General features: G+C 36.1%; 1 protein-coding gene across 2 annotated transcripts in view; it reads right to left on the bottom strand.

The window, feature by feature from the left end:
- The window catches only part of GABBR2 (gamma-aminobutyric acid type B receptor subunit 2), a 450,589-nt gene that overhangs the window by 142,617 nt on the left and 285,168 nt on the right, over window positions 1-22,804 (bottom strand). For both annotated transcript variants that reach the window (XM_085573703.1, XM_085573704.1), the window contains exons 9-11: window positions 15,284-15,364; window positions 12,132-12,282; window positions 11,512-11,644 (exon numbers count right to left, since the gene is read on the bottom strand). In XM_085573703.1, coding sequence (XP_085429829.1) covers window positions 11,512-11,644; window positions 12,132-12,282; window positions 15,284-15,364 — 365 coding nt within the window. The remainder of the gene's footprint in view (window positions 1-11,511; window positions 11,645-12,131; window positions 12,283-15,283; window positions 15,365-22,804) is intronic.

Below are 22,804 nucleotides of genomic sequence, written 5' to 3'. Positions count from 1 at the left end.
AAGAAAAAAGTGGTTCTTCAATATGAGACTTGTCAGGCACTAGAATAATTTGCCCAAAGTTGTAGAAGTCCCATCTCTTGAAGTGTTCAAGGCCAGGTTGGATTTGGCTTTGAGCAGCCTGGTCTAATGGGTGGCATCCTTGCCCAAGGCCGTGGAATTGGAACTAGATGATATTTAATGTACCTTCTGACCCAAGCCCTTCTAGGACTCTATGAAAAATACACACAGCACCATGAGTCTAAACATTAGAAAATGTTGTGATGACACATAGAAGACTGTTTGGATATTTGTATGTATATATTAACAACGTAGTGGCATCTAATGTGGTTTATCTGTTGAATTGCTGATAATGACTCATTGACACATTGCTGGGTAATCTTGGTATTAATAAAACCAGTAAAACAATTATGATTAGATTCAAACTACAGGAGTTTTACCACTTTGTGACATTCTTGAATGTGATATTGAAAATGAAACCCCCTAAACAAACATGCCAAAAAAAAAAAAAAAGAAGAAACAAGGAATAGATTTTTAGGCCATCAATTATTTTTAACTTCATTAGTTTTCAACTCTTTGCTGATTAGCCACTATTCTACATTATACTTCAATAAAACCAGTTATATCAGCTCTAAGGGATTTAAAAATACATTTCATAGCGTGTTCATACTAGCCAGTTACATTTTTTCGACTTCACATCAACAACCATACTTAGCATTCAATCCTTTTGCTGCTATTAATAAGTATTCAGCTCTTCTGTGTACAGCTTAGTGGTATATTTGGCAAACAGATACATGGTATTTTCATGTATCTAATAAGACTGTTTTGTTCTCACTGAAACAGTAATTGTCTCTTGGGAATACTAATAAATTCAATTATGCTCATAATATGTTTCTAACTCAATATTCAGAAAAATGTTATTTCTAGCATGTTTGATTCAAAAAAATTATGTATTCCTGATTGGGATTGTGCATATTAGAATAACATAACTACTGCCTGTATCAGAAATATTTTAGCTTAAATATACCAGAATTTTGTCAAAATGAGCTCATTGTTGCTAAGAAGGAGATTATAAGTTTCAGATGAAAATTAATTTTTAATTTTGAAGAAAATGACCTCAAATTCATCTGCTATAATTCATTAATGCAGCTGGCAAAATGAAAAATTTAGAAAACAGCAAAAGTCTCTGAAATTCTTATATCTGCTCATTTATATTCTTAAATGTATTATACCTTCATATGCTACTAATTTGAAAGAACATGATAAAAATATCAGTAATTGAAGAGCATGACCATGATGTTATACAACTGATCAGCAATTCTGCCATGTTGGAAGTTTCTAACATTGTGTTTGGCCAGAAGCTGAAGAAAATCATCCTTCCCTCAGAACCCACCAAACAAGCAGAAAAATGTCTCTTTAGTAGACAACTCGCATTCAAATACCCGTTCCTAACTAGACACAAAATCTGAAAAAATTCTTTCTTTCTTAAATGGTTAATTCATTACAAAATTCTTGATGCCTTCAATTATGTTAGGGTGTAGTTTCAATTATCTGCTTATACTTCTTGGTTCCCTTTATTTTGAATAAGATGAGTTGACTGTTTGAATATGTCTTGCAAATATTTTTTTTTTCTATAATTCAAAGACAACATGCAAGTGCCAAAGGAAATTATGTAATTTGGTATACAGCAATCAAGTGTTCCTACACAGATAGTAAAATGGAGTTTCCTATGTCTGTTCTCTTTTTAGGTGCTACACTATTTTGCTTTAGGGTCTGTTTTAAAAAACATAATTTAGGAATTTTTTCTTTTTATAAAATATCTGATAAAATCTTTTACAGGTGCATTAACTGTGATAACTAAAAAAACCTAGGAAACATTTATCTGGTGGATAGTACAGCTGATAAACAGTAAATACTGAAAGTATCTCCACAAATAAAAAAGATCTTTCTCATAATGTTCCAGATTTGAAACAGATATAACTGTTATTTAAAAAAAAACCCTACCTTCATCAGATATTAAACTTTAAATAAAAAATAAGCACAGATAGGCTAACAATCTTATGTAACATTACTTTGAATTCAATCCTATTTCCTCTCAACATTTAACTTTATCTGGGCTAGTCTATATTTGCTGCTATTTGATATCTTCACAAAAAAATCTGAGCCTTTCCCATCATCTCATTATGGGAATGGTGAAGTGATTGCTAATTACAAATCTGTGTAACAGACATAAAAGTTACTTGATATTACCACTCATTATTAATAAAAGAAGTCATTTTATTGTGAATAATGGGTTAGTAAGGGGAAGTTAGTAAGTGGTGAAAATACCAGAAACACTCTGAATAAAGTAGTAAAAACTTCTGTTTATATATTCTAAGAATGAAGCTCACACACCCAACATTTTAGGTGCTGCTAACTTTAAGGCATACAGCAATATTATTTGAATTAATTTTAAATATTTTATTTTAATACAATTGGAATTCTATATAAAATTATAAAATTAAGTTATCTTGAAAAAGAATTCATGAAAAGTTAAAATTTTTCATTTTTCAAGAAGTGCCATTATTTTCCTTTATTTGACCACCACTGCCTATGCATTCAGAAGACCACACAGATACAATATAGCAAGGAATGCCTGGGAAGGTCTTGAATTCATGAAATGTGGTTGATCAAGTGATGAATTTTGCTGTTTTGTTAAATTGAAATAAAAAAAAAATATATAACCACCTGAACTGAACACACTACACACTCTGGCTTTTCACATTGCAGCTTTATTAATGCTATATTAATCCAGTTTGCCAGTCTCAAGTGAAAAAAGGAGATGGGATTAAAGATTCAGAGTGATGAATAAAAAGCCAAGTATCAGCACAAAGAACCTTCATGTGTTGTGTTAAAAGCTTCAAACTTCTTATAATTTCTCTAGGTGACTGTTTTGTTTTAAATAATAGTTATTTCAATGAAGTAGTGAAACTGCTTGGTTAAGAATTCCCTCAGTAAAACATTTAGATTATACTCCTGCAGAGGAATCACTCAGGTTTAAGATTCTTGCAAACATATTTTTCCCCACCTCAAGATGTGTTTTTTTTTTTTTTTTTGTTTTTTTTTTTTTTTTTTGTTTTTTTTTTAATAAAACTTACAAATCTTTCTTTTGGAGGACTTGACATTCCACTCTCCAGATTTGTTTATGAGACTTGGATGGATTGACTTAAGGAATATCAATAATGAGTCAGTTCTCCACACACCCTGGGTAGAAGCTGCAGTGCCCACAGGGCCAGGCTGCAGCTGAGCAGCTTGGGGGTATCTCAATACTAGATTTAGGTACTTAAAAGGAACAAATGTGAAAATAAACCATGCTGTGCATTTAGCGCTGGAGAGCACAATTGTCTTTAAGTGGACAATTGCATTGATTTCTGTGGAGTATGCCGGAGTTGGAAAATAAGCACCTTCTATTTTTCTTGGAAAACTGAGGACATAATGGACAATTATGATGAACAAAAATGTGTCCTCTCAACAGGTTTTCACTGGGTTATGGCTCTGCTTCTATTAATGATGGCAAAATTGACTGTGTGAACACAAGCAGACCCCATAGAATGAGTTCACCCCTTTGAATTATACTTTTCTCATTTATATCAGACATTTTTGACAAATTTTTATGATTTTTAGCTCATTTTTTAGAATTTGTGTGGCACTAGCACAGATTTCTGTAAAACGTAAGTGGCAATAATGTTGGAGAATTGAATCCTGCTGTTTTCACATCAATTAAATACAGAGGTTCATCACATGCTGTGAGATCTCCTGTAGTGATTTCTTAATATCCTTTAGATCATTTTTCATAGTTAATCTATGGGTAGTGCAAAAGATGTTATCATTTCTCCTGTTTCTTTAATGGGGCTTTAAAAACTGTCTGGTGTTTCTACTGAAGGAGAGGAAAACATTCTAAAAATATTACCTTAATAAATCTCTGGCAAGGTTGTGGTGTATTTGCTTCAGTATATGATATAATTTTGTTTCTAGGATCTTATCAGCCTTATAACTTTTGTCTGTACTCTTCTTTTCTTTACCCTCAAGAAAATGTCATTTACTAAAATAGAAGCTGATCAGACTTGTGTTAAACTCAGTAACATAACTGATGTTGAATTAAATAGGAGTGAGATCAGTCTCAGACTGAATGACAGTGAGAACAATTATGGAAGTGATTATACAGAAAAGGAAGATTAAAATTAACAGCTAAACAATTAAGTAGGAAATAAACTGAAGAATACACACAAAATTAGAAAGGCCAGATGAAAAACACAAACAAAGGCTCTGGTTTCCAGAGACAAAGAAATAGATTAGAGGTCTAAATCCTTTTGCAGTTCAATAGAAGTTGAGTGTCCGTCTGTTGGATTTTCCTTTAAATTCCTGGCCAAAACAAAACAATCTGAGCAAAAGGATTAGGCAAATATAAAATCTAAAGACAGGAAATACCCTCTCCTTCCCCCCAAAAAAATAATTCCACAACAAACCTAAACAAAACTCTGGCTTTTGGGAAATGCCTGAAGAGCATAAAGGGCATGAATAGGACCATATTATCAACTACCATCCAAATATCAAGGCCACACAAGCTATTTGGTAGCACAGGGTCTAGTTCAAGAGCCTCTTGCCCACAGAGAAAACCACAGCTTTAGTGGTGGTGCTGCCTACATGTTTTCCTTTCAGTCTGTTGCCTCAAAATTGGTTAAACAGAGGAAATGCAAAGTGACAAGCAAAGACAAAGCAGAAATAAATAAAAAGACAGAAGGTTCATACATCTTCTCCCTCTCCCTGCTTTTCTATTAGAGGCAAGTCCCTCCTTTTAAAGCTGCATTGAGCCAGCTTTCAGAGTTTTAGGAAATTGTTCACCATCCCCCTCACCCTGTAGCCTGCTTCCATCCCTAGGAACCTATCCCACAACAGCTCACAATGTTCTTTTCCTGCCTGTTCGTCGCTACAGTCTATAAATTTCTGTTTAATATGTTTTTCAGGTGTCTCTTCACTTTCACATCACATGGTAATCCCTACCCTTCAGAGGTTCAGGGCTTCCCTAGTAAGGGTGAAATGTGGACTGTGGAGTTTCACCCTGCCTAGTTGTTCTCTCAGCATGGCAGATATAAGAATATTTTTAAAAGAAACAGTAAAAAAGAAAAAAAATCCCTGCCTTTCATGTTGCAAGGCACAGTCAGAAGTATTTATGACCCATAATTAAGAATAATACTAGTTGCAAATGCTAAGTACATCTGAATATCTGGATACATTTAAAGGTCACATTTTAAAATGCACCTTTGAGAAGACATAAGGTCTATAATAGCTACTGTTGCTGTAAATGCACATGTCCTCAATATATTTTTCTGAGAAAAACACAAATTCTGGGTAGTCACACACACACTGTAGTAGTGAGATGGACTTTGTCACTGATCTGTACCCTCCTGTCTTTCTGTCGCTCCGTCACACCTCACTGGTTTCTTCTTTCTGGACAAAGAGTGTTTCAAAATCTCCACATCATGGCTGAGGGCAACCTACTGAAATCTAAGAGCCTAAGCACAGCCTGCAGTGTGCAAAAACCTTCATGCCCTTTTTTTTTTTTTTTTTTTTTAATTTTATCCAAGCCAAAACATTGACCCAGGCTCAGTGAGATCACCTGAAATCACAGAACCTCTGTCTACCTTTGGCAATGCATATAAACGATGCTAACTAGCGAAATAAACAAGACAAAACATACTTTATTTTAGTACCTATGCAAATTGCAAGACTTAAATCCTCTTATATTTTATGTGACACCCTTGCAGAATACTTTGGAGTGTAAAGGATATTGAAAGGCAATTTCTATCTGCAAAATAGGTATCTCCTATCAAAGCATGAACCCTATATTCAGTTATTCAAGGCAGATTATTTGCCCTTTCCCAATCATTCCAATGACCTAGAGCATTGGGTCTGGAATACAGAAGACAATGAGGGTGACACACTCCCCAGGAGAAAGTCCTGCTACACATCAGAGCTACCAAGACTGAGGAGAAGAGCTGTTCACTCCACTACTACCTAATAAACCAGGCTTTTTTTGGTGGAACTATGGGTGGGAGCAACATGAAGTACTTAAAACATCTTCAGCCCCAACTGAATAATTAGATTTACTTATTTGAGGAAGATGCATAACAGAGAAGACTATGGTCGTCCTCAGGACCACAGTAGTCTTTTATTCAATAGCAGTTCCAACTTGGAAAGACATTACTCATCTTAAATGCAAATCACAAAATTCTCAGTGGAATGTATTACAGAAGTCTAAACGTTATGATCTTACCTAATATTCTCTCTACTTTAAGTATCTCTATTTAGTATGTCACTTTAAACTCTATTCATAGGATATGTCACTAGCATTGCTAATTTTGAGTCTCTCTTCCATATAATGACTGCTTTCAAATATGCTTCCACTTGCTTGCATTTTTCCAGTCGGCATCACATTTCATTTCACACCCTTACTTCTAACTTTTCCCTTTTTTTTTTTTTTTTTTTTTTTTGCTAATATACCTTGGTTGTTCTGAGATTAAAAACAAAGATAAATTATTCTCCCTCTCTCTCTCTCTGAAACACTTTGTACTTTGGCATACATATGAATGCAATGAAATATTGTATTGCCTTTTCTTTTTCTGTGCAACCAATAAAGTTGCTATTAAGTAAGATATTATCTGATGGTTCAATAATACACTGACCACTTTCTCAGAACTCACTGCTCTGGATCATTTTAATTCCATATAATTGCAGTTATAAAATATGATACCTAATCTTTAATTCTGACATGGAACAAAATAATGTTACATTTACTGTTATGAATTCTCACTGTGAAAACACAGAATTATTATGTATTTAAATATACTTGATTACCTTTCCATAAAAAATGGGCATACCAAGATAAAAATGAGTGTGTTTGCAAATCAAGTATCTACTCTATCACTCTGTCATGGAGTCCACATTTTATAATTTTAAAGACTAATATAATACCCTTATTCAGCAAATTATTTTGCTATCTGTGTAAAGTGCTTGCTTGTTCTTAACTACATGTAATCCTTGTTTCTATGTTTCATCATAATGACTTATAGAGGCAAGTCCCTCCTTTTAGAGCTGCACTCAGCAAGCTTTCAGAGTTTTAGGAAATTGCTAAAACTCTGTTAACATGTAGTTAACTACATGTAACTCTTGTTTCTATGTTTCAGCATAATAACTTATAGACCACCTCCTCCTACACCCAGTGCCTTACAGAGTGGAAAGTGGTAGTACTACTTAGCAAATAAATCCTTTGAACCTTTCATATGTTACTGGTGTAATTTTGGGTCATGGATCAGTGTCCTTGGAATATTACAGCATTAGGCATATGCCACATATAGACATAAATTGTTGAAAAGTAAAAAAAGAGCTGATGTTAAAAAGCTTTTCACCCTCCAAACAGAACTACAAACAACATGCTCTAGAGGAAACAAACCTAACAGAGTGGAATGTAATACCTACAATTTGGAAACCATGTTTCCTGAATTTGTGAGGACAGAATGATAGAACGGCATAGATTGTAAGATAACCTTAAAGACCACCAATTTCAAATCCCCTTGCTGTGGCAGGAACACTTTAGTAAACACAGAAGTTTTAAGGACCTACTATAAGTTTGCCAAAAATTGTCAGAATATTAAACAGAGACCATGTATAACATATCCAATTAAGTGCACTGGCTATTGTGTATATACTGCTACTCTGGTGAGACCTCATCACTTCTGAAATACAGAAGGGTGATTACTTGGTTTAGACACAGGATGACACTAATGAAAGCTTTATAGCTTTGCATGTGCGTATAAAACTTGAATTAAAACTTTTACTTCCCTTCCAAAATGATATCTCCTTTCATTGACATGGCTCTTCTCTGTGTCTGAGACACAATTGTTACACCCTGACGACACGCCTTGATGGCTTTTTATGACTGCTGTCAATTGTAACTGCTTTTTTTAAAGACTAAGTCACAGTCTGAAATAAAATGGGAATGTTAAACTGATCTCTCATGGCTAGAATGAGTAAACAAAATCATGCATTTCAAGGGAGATGAAGAGAGATTTGTCCTGGCCTGATCCTATAAGCACTTGTATCTGAAAGCAGACCTTATGAAACCACTAAGCATATTGCCCACATGGGAAAAGGGATGTCCGTGACATGGAGCCAAATCTATACTCTCTACTCAGCACTTGGTGGATGTTTTGAGGAGAGGAGGAGAAAGACAAGAGTTATTCAACAGGTAAGTGTGTTTTCCTCCCATATTTATGAATTTCCCAGCACTAATTCAGAGTTTTCTAGATACAATAAAAGTGCATTGCTACAGTGAATGGGAGCCATGTAGAGATGATATATAAGAGAAGCATAAGCTATCCCATTTAAAAGAATATAATGGAAGGAAAAAACTTTTAAAATAATTGTTTTAATAAGTACTGTGTTGGAAAAACCTTTCTAATTGGTGGCTACTGAACGATTTGGTGCATCTATGATTGTAGTATTAATTGCTGACAAAGCTGGGGTTCATAAGGTACATCAGTAGCCATGCACAGAAAACACAGTCAGAATTGCTTCTGAAAACTTGGAAAGCCAGGTCTGAGAAGAAATCTCAGACTCTGCTCTGTTTATACAGCCTTTAGCTATGTAAAAAAAAGAAAAATAAATCTCTGCTTGAGGCATGAGGTGATATTTCTTAATCAAAGTTTGGTTTTAGGACACAGCTTTCTCCCCCACCTCCTTCTTTTTATTGGTCACCTAGTCAATTAAGTGTTTTACTCAAGTAAAGATCTCTCCTTCTATGGCAGACACACAGACCTAACATAATGTTACGGATACAAATTAGAATAAAAGGAAGAGATATGTAAGATTGGACAAAATAAGCAGCCCAGAGTTAAATTTTGTTGCATTTAGAAAATGAGACTAGTGATTACATTTTGAGAGGCAAATTAGAGAAAAATCAAAAGAAATGTTCTAGCTCAGAGGCACAGGATTTTGGACATCGGTTCATTTTTCAGAGTTAAGGCTGAGCTGTTCCACATGTAAAACAGGACTCAAATTTAGTCTTATTTAGTCTTATATAGCTACATTTGGTTGGAAATCTGTTTCCTAGAACAGCTACATGCTGATAAGTATCTCTGGTTTCCACTTTCCTTCTGTTCAGCAGTGCATGGCTACTTCCAGAGGAGGGTTGTAGCCCAGTCATACAATGGCCTGCAGCCTGTCAGGGAACTCAGTAGCTCTGGATACAAGCACCTCAAGATTGAGCAGACATCAAGACTTAAAAATTGTGCCCCATGCCACTAGATCCTTCTGCAATGGAGGATGAAAAAAGAATGGGTATTGACATCAATTATGGATTTCTAATGGCATTTCTGCTCCATCAGAAGCTATTTCACAAAAAAGGGTGTGAGAACCCCGGCTTTGCTTTGGGGCTTCATGTGGTGGTGAAATTCTTCTTTTAACCCGTGCTTCTAAAGAAAAACTCTGCAGGCTTAGCTGTTCGGTCTTAAGGTAGTTTATTGCTAGTTATTTAACAGATTATGTTCTTGGACTGCAGCTATTTGATCAGCGGCCTGGGTAGAGGCACACACACACCTTGACATCTTCTTTATCTGCTGTCTTCTTCGTCTCTCTCTCTCTGTTTAGGGCTGCTGCTATCTTTTATAAGATATATTACGTATAACATGTTTATAATTATTCCCCAATACCTACTACTTACGTTGCTAAGTGTTTTTTTACTTTAAACCAATCTGTGAGGGCTAACATTACTAAGAACATGGAGGTAAGGAAAAAGAAGAAGGAAGAACAGGATTAGCCTACTTTTTTTTATTTTAGAACTTTTGACCCCCATGTATAAAGTGAGAACCCCCCTGTACATGTGTTAAAACCCCCCTGTACAATATTAAAAGAATTTCCCCTCTACTTTGTAACTACTTATACTATACTATCTAACCTTTTGTGATTGCTTGTTCCACCTCCAAAGTTGGTAACTCATTCTATGGCTCAAACTCAAAATTACAGCTGTTTTTCAGTTGTCTGCTAGGGTTTAGAATGCTTTAGACTAAGGCTTGGAACCTCTAAAAATGTCTGAGAGACATTTTGAGTTCCCACAAAAGGGCATAATTCCTGGGCAAAAAAATGGATTATGTCATCTTCTGCTTCCTATTGGCCCCATTGTATTCACAGAGTTATAGACTAGTTTGTGAGAGGTGAACAGGATCATCCTTTTCATATCTTTAAAGCATCTCTTTCTACTAGCTGTACTGAGAATTAGAGCTCTAGTTGTAGGAAGACTGGATATTCTTTCCTTCTCTATTCCTTTGCTCCTAAAGTTTAAGTGTCTGAAATGCAGCTGTGTCCAGGCCCAGCTAAGGAAAGTAAGACTTTCCTCAGACAATCCTGTATTCTCACCCATAGAATGTCTTCTCGTCCAACTTGGCATGTGCTACGGAATCTCCAGTATTTTGAAATGGTCTCACTGAAAAGATTACACAATGTTTCACTTCTGTAAGGATTCTAGTCAGTATGGAGGGCTTCAGTTGACATATTGGGATGTATTTGCATCAACTAGCTTTAGGTATCTAACTTTCATGCTTTGAATTATCCTCTTGAAGTAAAATTCCTCTCTTGCCAGGCATGATAACAGACTCCTAAAACCAAGTGCTGTGGACTGCAACTTTCTAGAGACATGAAGAAGAATTAAAATAATAGTGAAGGCAACTCCTGACTAAGGGTGATATTTTTAGGCAACAGGTCAAGCAGAGTCTTAGAATTTCTTGAGAAGATATTGGATAAATTTAAATGCTGTTTTGTACTGATTTTGGAAGGCGTATCCTATCCCTTTCTTTGAAAAGACCTCTGTAAGTCAGAACAAGTGAACTACATTGAACAATTAAGACAAGTTTCTAGATGGACGTATTTAATTTGGTTTCAGAGTTGCTTGTTTTGATTTAACTAGAATGTATTATATATGGATCTAGGCTTATAGCATAGAATATAAATATCAGTAGAAGTCTTTGCAGAATCAGCCAAAGCAACTGACTAAAGAGATCTAGACAGGCAGCAGCAATGTAGTTTAAAATAATATGGAATGTATAAAGAAGCAGCTTTACAGTTATTACAAGTTGTCCAGCTACAAAGACAAAAATCATCTATAGTAAATAATCTTTCTAGATAGGATTTCAGAACAAGAATATACATCTACCCTTTTAGTCTGAAGTCAAGTCCCAACACATTTTAAATTTTCTATAATAAACAACAATAATAATAACAATAATAAGAACAACACCACCCCCATAATGAAGCTTTGTACATATTTTAGAATTTGGTCCCAGAAAATATCTCAGGAAAGAACTACAAGAATCAGTGATTTACTGGAATGACACATCCAACTTCTGAACCTTCCCATTTGCATTTTCTGTTTCCTGTAAGACTGAATTCAACTAGAATTGAACTAGAATATATGCAATTACTTACTGTGCAAAGTGTCTCAAATGTCTTTTCGGAGACAAAGGATCCATCAAGACCAAAAAGAAAAATAGATGCATAAGAAAGCATCCCTCCAAGGATAATAAGGTTGTTCATGTAGGGACTGGACATCTTTATTAGTCTATGGACAAAAGGTGATAGTGCATTAAAGAGGAAAGTATTACTGCTAGGCTACTAGAGCAATAAAGAAGAACTTTTTGTAACCAGGCAAAGAGATAACTCTTCTAGAATTCCATGAAATCTAAAGGCATGCACTGTATTTGCTGTTTTATAAAGTTTAACATTGTTTCAGGTTTTTGAATGCTTAATAAAAAGACCTTCTCTTTTGCTGATGGATTAATTAGCTAGGGTTAATGTTATTAGCAGACAGTCAAACATAAAATAGAAAATTACAATTTTCAGACAGTATAAAAGAGTATAAATACAGTCTGTTTCAATGTGAATATACTACCCAGTGATTTCAATTAAATAGTTCTAAAATACCACCTTTCCACAGTTTTACATTTTCCTTACACGTATATGTAGATATATGTATATACATGACTGGTTCTACAGACACGGCATTAAATATGAAAGAATTTGTGACAGAAGTAACAAGAATGTCTTACTTCTGATTTCTGTTTTTGATGTTAAAGAACAAGAAAGCACTGGCCATGATCATTCCTAGGATTGTGAGGGCAGAGAGGATGCTGTAGAGAGGTAGGGAGATTTTGCGCAGCTCCTCTTGTATAATCGTTTTGTCCTTCGGAGGCTCAACTCCTAGAATTACAAGAAGAAAAAAAAGGCTAAAGCTCAACCAGATGTAGAATTTCTGTAAGAAACTTTGCCTCACCTAAGTACTATACCTTGAATTAGCACATCTAACAGCTGTGAACCACAACAGTAGCTGATGAAATCATTGACTTTGACAGACATAGGTTAGTCACATTGATTGATGTGAAGATTTGCATTTCTGGAGCAGGTAAATAACCTCTTTGGAAGAAAAGACACAACCATACCCCAGTGTAGAACCCCATACATGCTAACTAGCCTCATTTTAAAGTAAATAAACACTAAAATGCATTCTCTGGGTGTAAATTTTTCCAGGAGGTTATGCTTTTCTGAAACAACTGACAGAGCAATGAGTAGAAAACAGCATAATTTCTGTGCCCACTGTTGTTGCCAGAGCAAATTCTAACAGCATGTCTGGAGATAAGCCTTAGTGTAGCATCACAGAGACAGGGATTGATGGCCCTGGGGCTGAAATGTGGTCCTTAGCTGTGGGCATGGTGGGGGAAGGCCTGGGAGGAGGGAAGGGAGAGTAGTTGGTGCCCTTAGGATTCTATAGAAGGAAAAAATATGGGAAAATGGATAGAAAAAGTTTTGTAGGGACAGATCCACTTTGCAGATGTGGATTTGAATGTCTGAACTTAAAAAACTATGTTTAAAGCTGTGTACTTCATTGACAGTCAGCTCCAACTAATTAAAGGCTTCTTGGTTTAATGACGAGATCACTTTCTGACAACTGCAATAAAGCTCTGTATCCCTGACTTCCCACACTCCATTTCACCTGCTTACTAATTTTTTCCTTGGTGCAGGAGATTGGCAAAAGGCCTTTTGCATCACTGTCTTCCTTCAGAAACAGATCTGTGTGCAGTTCCTGAGCCTGTCCTTTCGCATTGGCTCTCTGATGGGGCTGCAAGGGCCACAGGGCTGAGCAGCTCATTTCGCAGCACGGCTGCAGAAGTGGAACTGTGAGTGCCTGACTAGCAGCTGTCATGGCTAAATTTTACATCTACTTTTCTGCCTTGCACCTAAAAGAATATTCAAGGATTTACAGAATAAAATATCTTTACCTTTAAGAGTTAAGTTGAAAAAATTTAGACCATGGAAACTTGCTATCATTTGGCCTTTATGCCCAAATTTTCAGAAAAAAAAATGGTTTATATGATTACAAAAAAGTGGTAGTGAAGGGTCCATTTGTTGATTTAATATTAGAGAAAATTACCTGAGATTTTCCTCTTTTCCTCCATATTGCATGTATTTACAGTCCATGGAAATTCTGAAAATTAGTCAAGTAGCAAGCCAAAAAAACCCAATAAAACACATGCCTGAGTTAAAAGAACTAATACAAAAAATAAAACTTCACCCTACTGTTTCTACACTCTACAGAGTATATTGATGGTTTGTATTTATTAAATATAAACACACAATGAGTCTACAAAATTTATTTTCTTGCTTGTGCACTGGCCCTTGAATCCTATTGTTTTTTGTTGCTGTGGAAGTTTATATAATGGTTTAAATAGGAACATTTTTACTACTCTCTATTTCAAATATTTAAAGTTACTAGACTTTTAATACTGACTAGAAGTCACTGTCCTCCACATTGAATATACAACTGCCTCAATGAAAAGCTAAGATGAGTCAAATGAAAAGATTCACTTTGAGTCACATAATACATCTTAAGACTACCATAAAACAGGTTATGGGTGGACAGGCCACCTTCAGGTGTGGTCAGAACAAGACCTAGCAGTTTTGTCCTGAAAAAAAGACTGTACAGAGACTTTTCCCCATCATATACTGTCTGTAAAGGCGAGAAGTTATGAACAAATGCTGTCTCCTGTAACTTGATTCATACTTCATATATTCTCTGGAAATTAATGGACTAAATCAATATTAAACCACATCATTAGTTTCTCCTTGCAGCAAAAATAATCTGCTGCTTCCCAGACTTTGGCAACTGGGACAGATTCTGCACTCTTCATTTCCAAAGTTTCATTTCTCAGAGACACATGAGAAGTTTGTGTATCTGTGCTCTTTTGAGTCCAGCAAGGGATATCAAAAGGAAAGGTGGAAAGCTACAGCAGATGGATAAGTAGTCATGAGTTAGATCACTGCAGTGGAACTCCACCCATGCTCATGCAAACTTTGGGTGTTGGGACAATGGAGAAAGGTGTAGTAGAAAACCACATAGAACTCACAAAGCCAACTTCATTTTATCTCACTGAACTGCACCATAGTAGAGCTTAAGATTAAATCTTAAAATTTAGCTTTGAAAATAATGTATATGCCTATATTCAACAGGAGACACCCTTAGAACTCATTTCAGCTCCCACCTGGCTGCCATGATCATGGGCTCTTAAAACCATGGGTATGCTTGCACTCCAGCTGGTTAAGGGCTGAGAAGGACTCCATGTTATATTTGGTGCAGTGTGGGATAAAAAATGGCAGGAAGATACAGTAAGAAATGTTTATATGCCTGCTGTGGATCTTCAGAGTGCTGCTGGTCTGAAAACCCTGTCTGGCCCTGTTTCCCATGGGCCATGTTAAAGCCAGCCTTGGTATTTTGAAAATCTATTTTCTAACTACCTAACAGACACCTCCCAAAGAAAAACAACTGCCTCCTCCTCATGTCTGGAAACAGAGAACATGAGAGCATCCCTCAAGTGAGATGACCTGGGGGAGTGGGAAAGGAGGATGAAATAGAACATTATTCATTGGTGAAGAACCTCCTGCTTGAAATATCAAAGAACACTTGTGTACACATATAAATTTATTTTTCCCTATTTTGGAACAAAACCCAAGTTTACAATATCAAAACACTGTAATTTTCTGTTCAGAATTCTATTTTATAAAGCATTTTTTCCCTTTTACTTTCTACAGTGTCACAGCATTTGATATTAAAAATCCTAAAACAGATTTTTTTCAGAGCACACAGTCTAACAAACTACATACAGCTATCCATGTCACTCCTGTACCTCTTTCCAGTTTTGTCTCCTACCTTGGAACCTGATGCTGTTGTTGATTATTATCAATGTGTCATCCACAGCATTGTATTCTCCCACCTTTACTTCTTTTTGTTCTGCAGAGAAACAAACAAGAGTGATTGTTTATGGCAGTTCACATGTTCTCAAGTATTTAACTGATTTTTTATTTTTTTAACAGTATGTCAAAAGGAAAAGAAATATGAAAGAATAGAGTATGAATAAGTAAAACAGAATGCAAGGCAGCTAACATCATTACAAGAAACATTTCTGGTACTTGAAAGAAATGTAAAGCATTTTTAAGAACTCATTTACATAATCAGGAAATTTCTATTGGACACAGTCATCTCCAGCTTAAAGATCACACAGTTTCTTACTGGCTCATACTATGTGGGATATTTTTACTGGGAGAACACACACAGCTAAACCATACATTCCCCTCCCATTTAAACAACAAGGACATCTTTCTTTGTGCAGTATTTCCCAGGAGAGTCATGGTGGCAGGCTCCAGCCAGTATGGAGCAGACTGGCCAGTTAGCAGATATGCTGGGAATGAAATCTCTTACTCTGACTGGGAATTAGCAGCTCATTGGTACCCTGACTGCAGAACTCACTGCGTTACATAAGTACAGCCAACACACACTTGAGTTAAAATTTTACAGTTAGTCTTATCTGATATTTTGGGACTGTCTTCATATCTATGGCCTTCTTGTACCTGACAGAATAGAGTATGCAGATATAGAAATTTGTTTGTTTGCTGTCTTGGCAACTGTACCTGGAGCTCTGACATGCATTTATCCCATACTTTTGATAACATCTGGCATCAATTATTTCCTGCTATTTTTGTTGAGCTTTAGGTATGGCTTAGAAGTGCAGGAGCTTACTGAATTATCATTTTTACACTAAAACTTTTACATTTTGATGAGACTTACAAACCACAGGCTAAAGATTTAACCACTGGCTAAAGATTTCTTTGAAGAGCTGGCTCAGCAGAGACAAAAATTTCCTTTCAGGCCTCTCTGTCTGGGCATGCACAATCCAATTTACATTTAAATTCCGAGCTCATGACCCTATTTGTGACACTGATTTTGGAAGCTGATGATCTTGAGCTAGATGGCATATTTGGAAAGACAGTATTTCACCCAACAGCTCCAAATTAACCTTTTCTCCTTTCTCACTCAAAGTGATTTGCTGGTTCAGCTCTGCTGAATAGAGCATCTAGCTCCATTTTAGTAAAATCTACAGTCTGACTAATACTAATCTGAGAGCTTGCAGGAGGCGAAAGTTTTCGTAACACAAACTGCTATTTTTATTGTTATGTTGTTATATCTATTGTTATATTTTTTAAATTGTCAACAAGAAATTGTAGATTGGCCTGCAAATCTGACAGAGGATCTTAGGCTTTTATTGCATCAAGAGCTCCATCAAGAGCTGGAGTTTGCGGTTCTAAGACTTATTTGCCTTTCCCATAGTATGATCCACTTGGATGGACCTAAGACTAGTTTGGAATAAAAGCAAAATCCCCTGGTATCTAACAGCAGTTTCACAAAGCCCATCTGCATGGCACCACATACTTTAGAAGTGAATATAAGTTTATAATTTCTGCCACAGACTGAACATTCACTGTGAAATAGATACACGAATCAATTCTTGACAATGTTAAATAAAATATTCCCAGTAGTCATCTAAAAGCTAAAATGGTTAATGTGAAAACAAGAACCTATCTACTTCGATTTGTATTTGTAGCATGACAGCTGTTACCTGTAGATCTAAAACATCAAAATACAACCTAGAGAGAGGAGAGAAATACATAAGGATGCATATTGATCTACGGTGGGCATATTAGATACCAGATAGTCCACAGCATCTCCTGACAGCAAAAGGGGATGACACACACCTTGGTGTTGGTCTAGCCCCAGCTTCACAGCAACAAGCTGAAGCCTCACAGTTCTGATGAGCTTAGAAGGGAAATGAGTAATTGCTCTGTAACTTTTTCTGTATGGAGAATCTACTGGGACTAGATGAGATGTGGGAATCACATAACAGGTGGAGAAACATGTACAAAACCCAGTGTAAATCTATGGCCTGATTACAGCGCTGCAATTAAGGAAGTTTTTCTGTGATTATTTCATGTGACAGATGATGCCATTTCTTTTCAACACTTATAAATTCTTACATGGTTTCCTTCATAGGTGAAGTAGCACTGAGAATGTGCCTGTCCTGTAACTAGCTAGCCTGGGTACCAGGAGCTGGCCCTTGTAGGAATGGAGCTCAGTATGCAGAGAAACAAGCTTTCATGGCAGCCTGAAGAGCAAGATTTTTGGACTTTAAAACCCAAAAATGTGGGGAAAAAACCCCAATATTTACTACCAGGAAAACACATGATCAATGCCTTGTCCCTTACCAACAGGAAAGGACAGTTCATAGAGGACATGCCACACTTCATTGAAGTCAAGAAGAGCCATAAAGATACTTTAGATAAAGTAGTGACAACTGTGGAAATTAGTCTGTGAGGGAAATAAAACATACTTTTATTGAGAGGAAGGATATACTTCTGATTTTATAGTGTGATTACAGAGCTGCTGAGGGGGAGACACAAAAAGGATTTTTGTGATCTTTTGTTCTCCCAGCAAGGACAACTATAGCTGCTGGTTTTTCAGATCCCCAAGCACAAGTGCTGATCAGTGACAAAACCACTTCCAAATATTAATGAAAGGAAGCAAGGAGACATAACTGTGGCTCTACTCTCTTGCACAGGTCAAAACAGCTAAGGATGGGACTGCAGGCTCACTTTTCTATATGCCATTCCCTTCACTTTGGAAATTCTGAATTATTAAAGCTAGTACAGTATTTGTATAATGTAGCTCATATCTGTCAAACCTCTGAGTGTTAACAACAAAAGGACAGGAGAGAGTAGAACTCCTTCAAAGAAACACCAACAAAGTGCTTTTCAGAATATTGAGAATATGATGTTGGCTTCTTTCTGTAGTGCTTCTATTATTTTTAACTATATCTTTCTGTAATCATAATAGAGATATTGTATTGAAACTCACAGTAAAGTGCAGAATTAAAATATGAGGGAAAATGTACTGGGGTTGTGAGATAATGTTTGTCAGTGCCATGACAGGAGCTGAGAAATTTCAGAACTTGAATCTGAAGATGTTCTTTCACAGAGGGACAAAAAAAGTATAAAATCTATCCAACCCAGATAAAACTGGCCCAGAAAAATGTAACTGTAAATTATGCATATAATTCTCACAGAATTATAAATAATCCTTATTGTTAATTAATCGTCACAGAATTGATTACTTATGTGGTCAAGATGAAAGCCTTCTGCCAACAAAGAATTAGATACTCTAACAGGTATATTGAAATGTTTTTCTCTACATATTTTATTACAGAATTTTATAGCACACTTTAAGCAGCTCCACACAAATTGACTCAATATCACTTAATTAATTAGCTCACATTTCACAAAGTTAGTACAGAGGATTTTCAAGAGCAGATCAGGTAGTTATATGTTCTCATCTAATAAAAGCAAAAAAAAAAAAAAAAAAAAGTCCTGCAACTGATACCAGCTGAATGAAACAAGTTTACCAAAATGCATAGCAGTGTTATGATCGCCAGTTTGACTGTTATCCACTTTCACTGAGACTTTCCAGATGAGACTATTCTTAGATTCTCAGTTTCAGTTCCTTTCACTATATGTCATAATATCTATTTTCACCACATTTTTGTAAGGGTACTTATTCACACCTCATGAAGACTGAGAGTGTTTAAGGATGAGAGAAATTCACTTGCAATGCAAAAGAGATGGGATGGATGGATTTCCTTTATTTCCCTCTATGCAGACAATGTTGTCTTGCTTTCAATGACACTGTAATAGCTATTAGCTAAGCTAAGCTAATAGCACCCTCATTTATGTCAGTCTGAATGCAAATAGCCCTCACGGTGATGCAGTTAAGCCAACATAAAAATATTTATATCAATATAAGCATCAGTACAATTTATGCTTATAAAGGCCCCTCTGAAAAACTAATGTATCCTAAAAAGTTTCAAAAATATGTATATTGATATGTCTATCCATTCGTTAACTCCTATATGTCTGTTTGGATATACTCATGTAAAAACTATGTCTGTGCTACCATAAAGCCAAATTACATGTCTGTCCTAACATCATTGCAATGCCCAAACCACATGGTTCCAAATGAAGATTAAGGATTTCAAAGCTCATAATAGCTTGCCATAGCTTGACACAACTAAGAACATTGCTATGTCACTGCAGATCTTTATAAACTTAGAATTCCATGCAAACTACAAAGAGAAATATGAGCAAGTGATAAGTATTCACTTACCAAAAAATACGAAGTAAATTTTAAAGTAAATTTAATAAACTTAGTATGTGCTATTCTCCAGATAACTAGAGGTCACAGAGGTTTCTCATCTAGGGGACACAGGCTATGCTTGATTTAGAAGCAGCCAAAAAATAATATTACATATAGCTGAAAGCCTAAAAAGTACCTAAGTCATAGTTTGTTCTGATGAACCATGCCTGCAAAAGGTGATGCCTCCATGACTCCTCCTTGGAAAGCTTTTCAAAATTTTTTATATAGCCTCTCCTGCTTGTCCACACAGTAAATGATCACTGTACTCCCTTAAACCTTCCTGTGACATCAGTTTAACAATCCCTTCTCTCACTGTCTTCCAGATGCCCCTTTTGCTTAACCATCCTAATTCAGTGGGAGTGATTAGATGCTTAGCCTTTTAGAAAACCTTGCTGCATAACCAACACTCAGCAGCCCATCTCAGGAACCAATATTATTAAACCTTGTCCTACAAAAGAGCCATTTCGTTTCTGAGCATTATTCCTTATTCATGCATCACAGCTCAACAGGACTGCTGGCAGCTATAGGGAATAGTTAGTCATCAGATCTCAGAGGAATTTTGGAAAAGTTTTTGCCAACAGGTGAAACTAAGCATGATCCAGATGCATCTGAAATACTTGATGAAAAGCATCGCTCCAAAATTTGGAAAGATTTTCTGATTGTTTCAGCTGGAGTAAAGTTATTTTCTTCACAGTGTCTAGGACAGGACTGTGATCTGGATTTCTGCTGGACACAGAGTTGATAATACAGAGATCTGTTCTTGCTGAGCAGGGCTTGCACGGAGTCGGGAACTTTCTGCTTTTCATACTGACACGTTGGCAAGGGGCTGGAAGTGAATGGGAGCTTGGGGTGAAATACAGCTGGGACAGGTAAGCTCAACTGACCAAAGGGATATTTCAGGCCATATGGTCTCATGCTCAGGATATAAATTGGGGGAAGAAGGAGGATCCTCTTGTCACTTGGAGTGACAGCATGTGTCTTCCCAAGTAAACATTACATGTGATGGGGCTGTGCTCTCCTGGAAATAGCTGAACAGCTGCCTACCCATAGGAAGTGGTGAATGAATTCCTTGTTTTGCTTTGCTTGAGTGTATGGTTTCTGCTTTTCCTGTTAAACTGTCTTTATGTCAACCCCTGAGTTCTATGCTTTTACCCTGCCAATTCTCTCCTCGGTCCTGCTGGTGTAGGAGTGACCAAGTGGCTCTGTGGGGTTGGCTGCTGACTGGGGTTAAACCACAACAGATTTTAATCTCACATTTCAAATCAATCTCCTAGACATGAATGAAAAATCATGTCCCTGCACATGCCACTCACACATTCAAAGACACATCTGACTTCGCTTAAATCTCACTATTAGCAAGCTATTGGCATCTCGTTGATAGGTTCAGTGCAGAGAGTGAAGGGTGCTCTGGCACATTACATTATGGTGTCCTGAGGCTTGTCTCTCTCCAATTTAGCTTCTGCTCAAACTCTCTTTTAAAGAGTGAATGCTTTCCTTTAACACTTTACCCTGCCAGTCACCTAGCAATCATTTGTCACTGACAGGTCTTAGGTCTTCTTTCTCATTCCCTCTATTGCTTCCTGGGAAGGCTCCCAAAGAGATTATGTGCTGCGCTGAGCGACAGCAATCCTGTGGCTGATAGTGTTCCAGAGCAAATCATGGGAAAGAACACTGGCCAAACACAAGCAGTGAAAAACTTAAGCTGGAGGCTGAACACTCATGCTAAAGCTGAGAACACTTCCCATGTTTCAATAAATACTGTACAAATTGTCTGCAAAGTCTCTGCTAACCTGCCCTACCTGTCTCACTTGTTTTGAAAGCTGTTTCATGAAATAACAATCTACCAAATAACTGGAAATGCTGTCGCAAATGCCTTTACAATACTGAATGAAGCTAAGTGTCAGGAAAGCTAATTTCCTTCAGAATAAATACAGAAACATTTCATGTTATGGATCATGTAAAAGTCTTAGTAAATTAATGCAATCTTAACTTTCATAATATATCCTTGTCAGACAGGACTGAGAAGCTTTTCAGTTATCCTTATCAGATATCAGCAATAACCAACACCAGTTGAAAGTTTCCAATTAAAAAAAAAAGAGTCACAATAGAAGCTTATAAATAATGAATGAGCAAAACCTTTTTCATTCACTTGCAGGCAACCATTTCTTTGTTTAAAGACAAAAACTCTGAGATTAAGAATCGCAGTTCAAATAAGGAAGAAAATGTCAAGTCAGATAGAAGATTATTCTTCAGCAGAAGCTGCCAGAAAAGAAAGACTCAAGGAAGAAAAACATATTACGTTTGCAAGGATTTGAATTGTGACAGTTTTTACCCTTGTAATTAGAGTTTTATAATTTGTTTTGCCCTCAGAAATGCTACTTTCATCTTTAACTGATGCATAGCTATTTCCTTCATTTAAAATTTTATTTATGTGTTTTATTTATGAAATCCTAGATTTCATTGCTTTGGAAACATACAGACACAGCATACAGGAAATCTTGAGTTATGAAAGCAGTATATGTAGTGAGTGATAATTACTCCTCATAGCCAGTTCTCTGGCTGTAAATCTTTCAGTCATCCAGAAAGCAAAACAGACAGAAAGGTCAGACCACACAAAGGACAAACAGGGTATCTTTAGAGTCAGGATAAAAGCTAAGGAGTCTTAACCCTTCACTGTTAGGAATAGTCTTTTGCCAAAAAGACACAGCAAGCAAGGTAAGCAAGTACTACAAAAATATAATTAAGTAACCTGAACTCATAAAAGGATCTATTAATTTTATAGCCCAAGAGGATTCTTCTATAAAAATTTCAAGAATATGCATTTTTACAAGCTTTCAAAAATTATTTTTACTGATTCGTTTTAAACTTTGTTTTCACCTTCCTTATTATACTTCTGTCTTTTACTTGGTTTGTTAGACTGACTTCTAGCTCTGCATAGAAATTTATTAATATAGTTCATATGGATTTAACACCTAAAAATATTAGGTATTTATATATTACATGTCAAAGAAAGAGCTATATAATGAAATAAAAAAATAAAGACTGTGTTTAAAACAGTTATTTCTTTAAATGTGAATTGTTAACACCATCATTATAGCTTTCATTCAGGAAACTGAGAAAGGTATAAAAACTATAAAGAAATGAAGGCAGATC

Source organism: Lonchura striata, chromosome 2 (genome assembly GCF_050655825.1).
Source record: "Lonchura striata isolate lonStrDom1 chromosome 2, ASM5065582v1, whole genome shotgun sequence".
NCBI lineage: Eukaryota > Metazoa > Chordata > Aves > Passeriformes > Estrildidae > Lonchura > Lonchura striata.
Note: the sequence above shows the minus strand (reverse complement) of the source record. Positions and strands in the feature narration are given on the sequence as shown.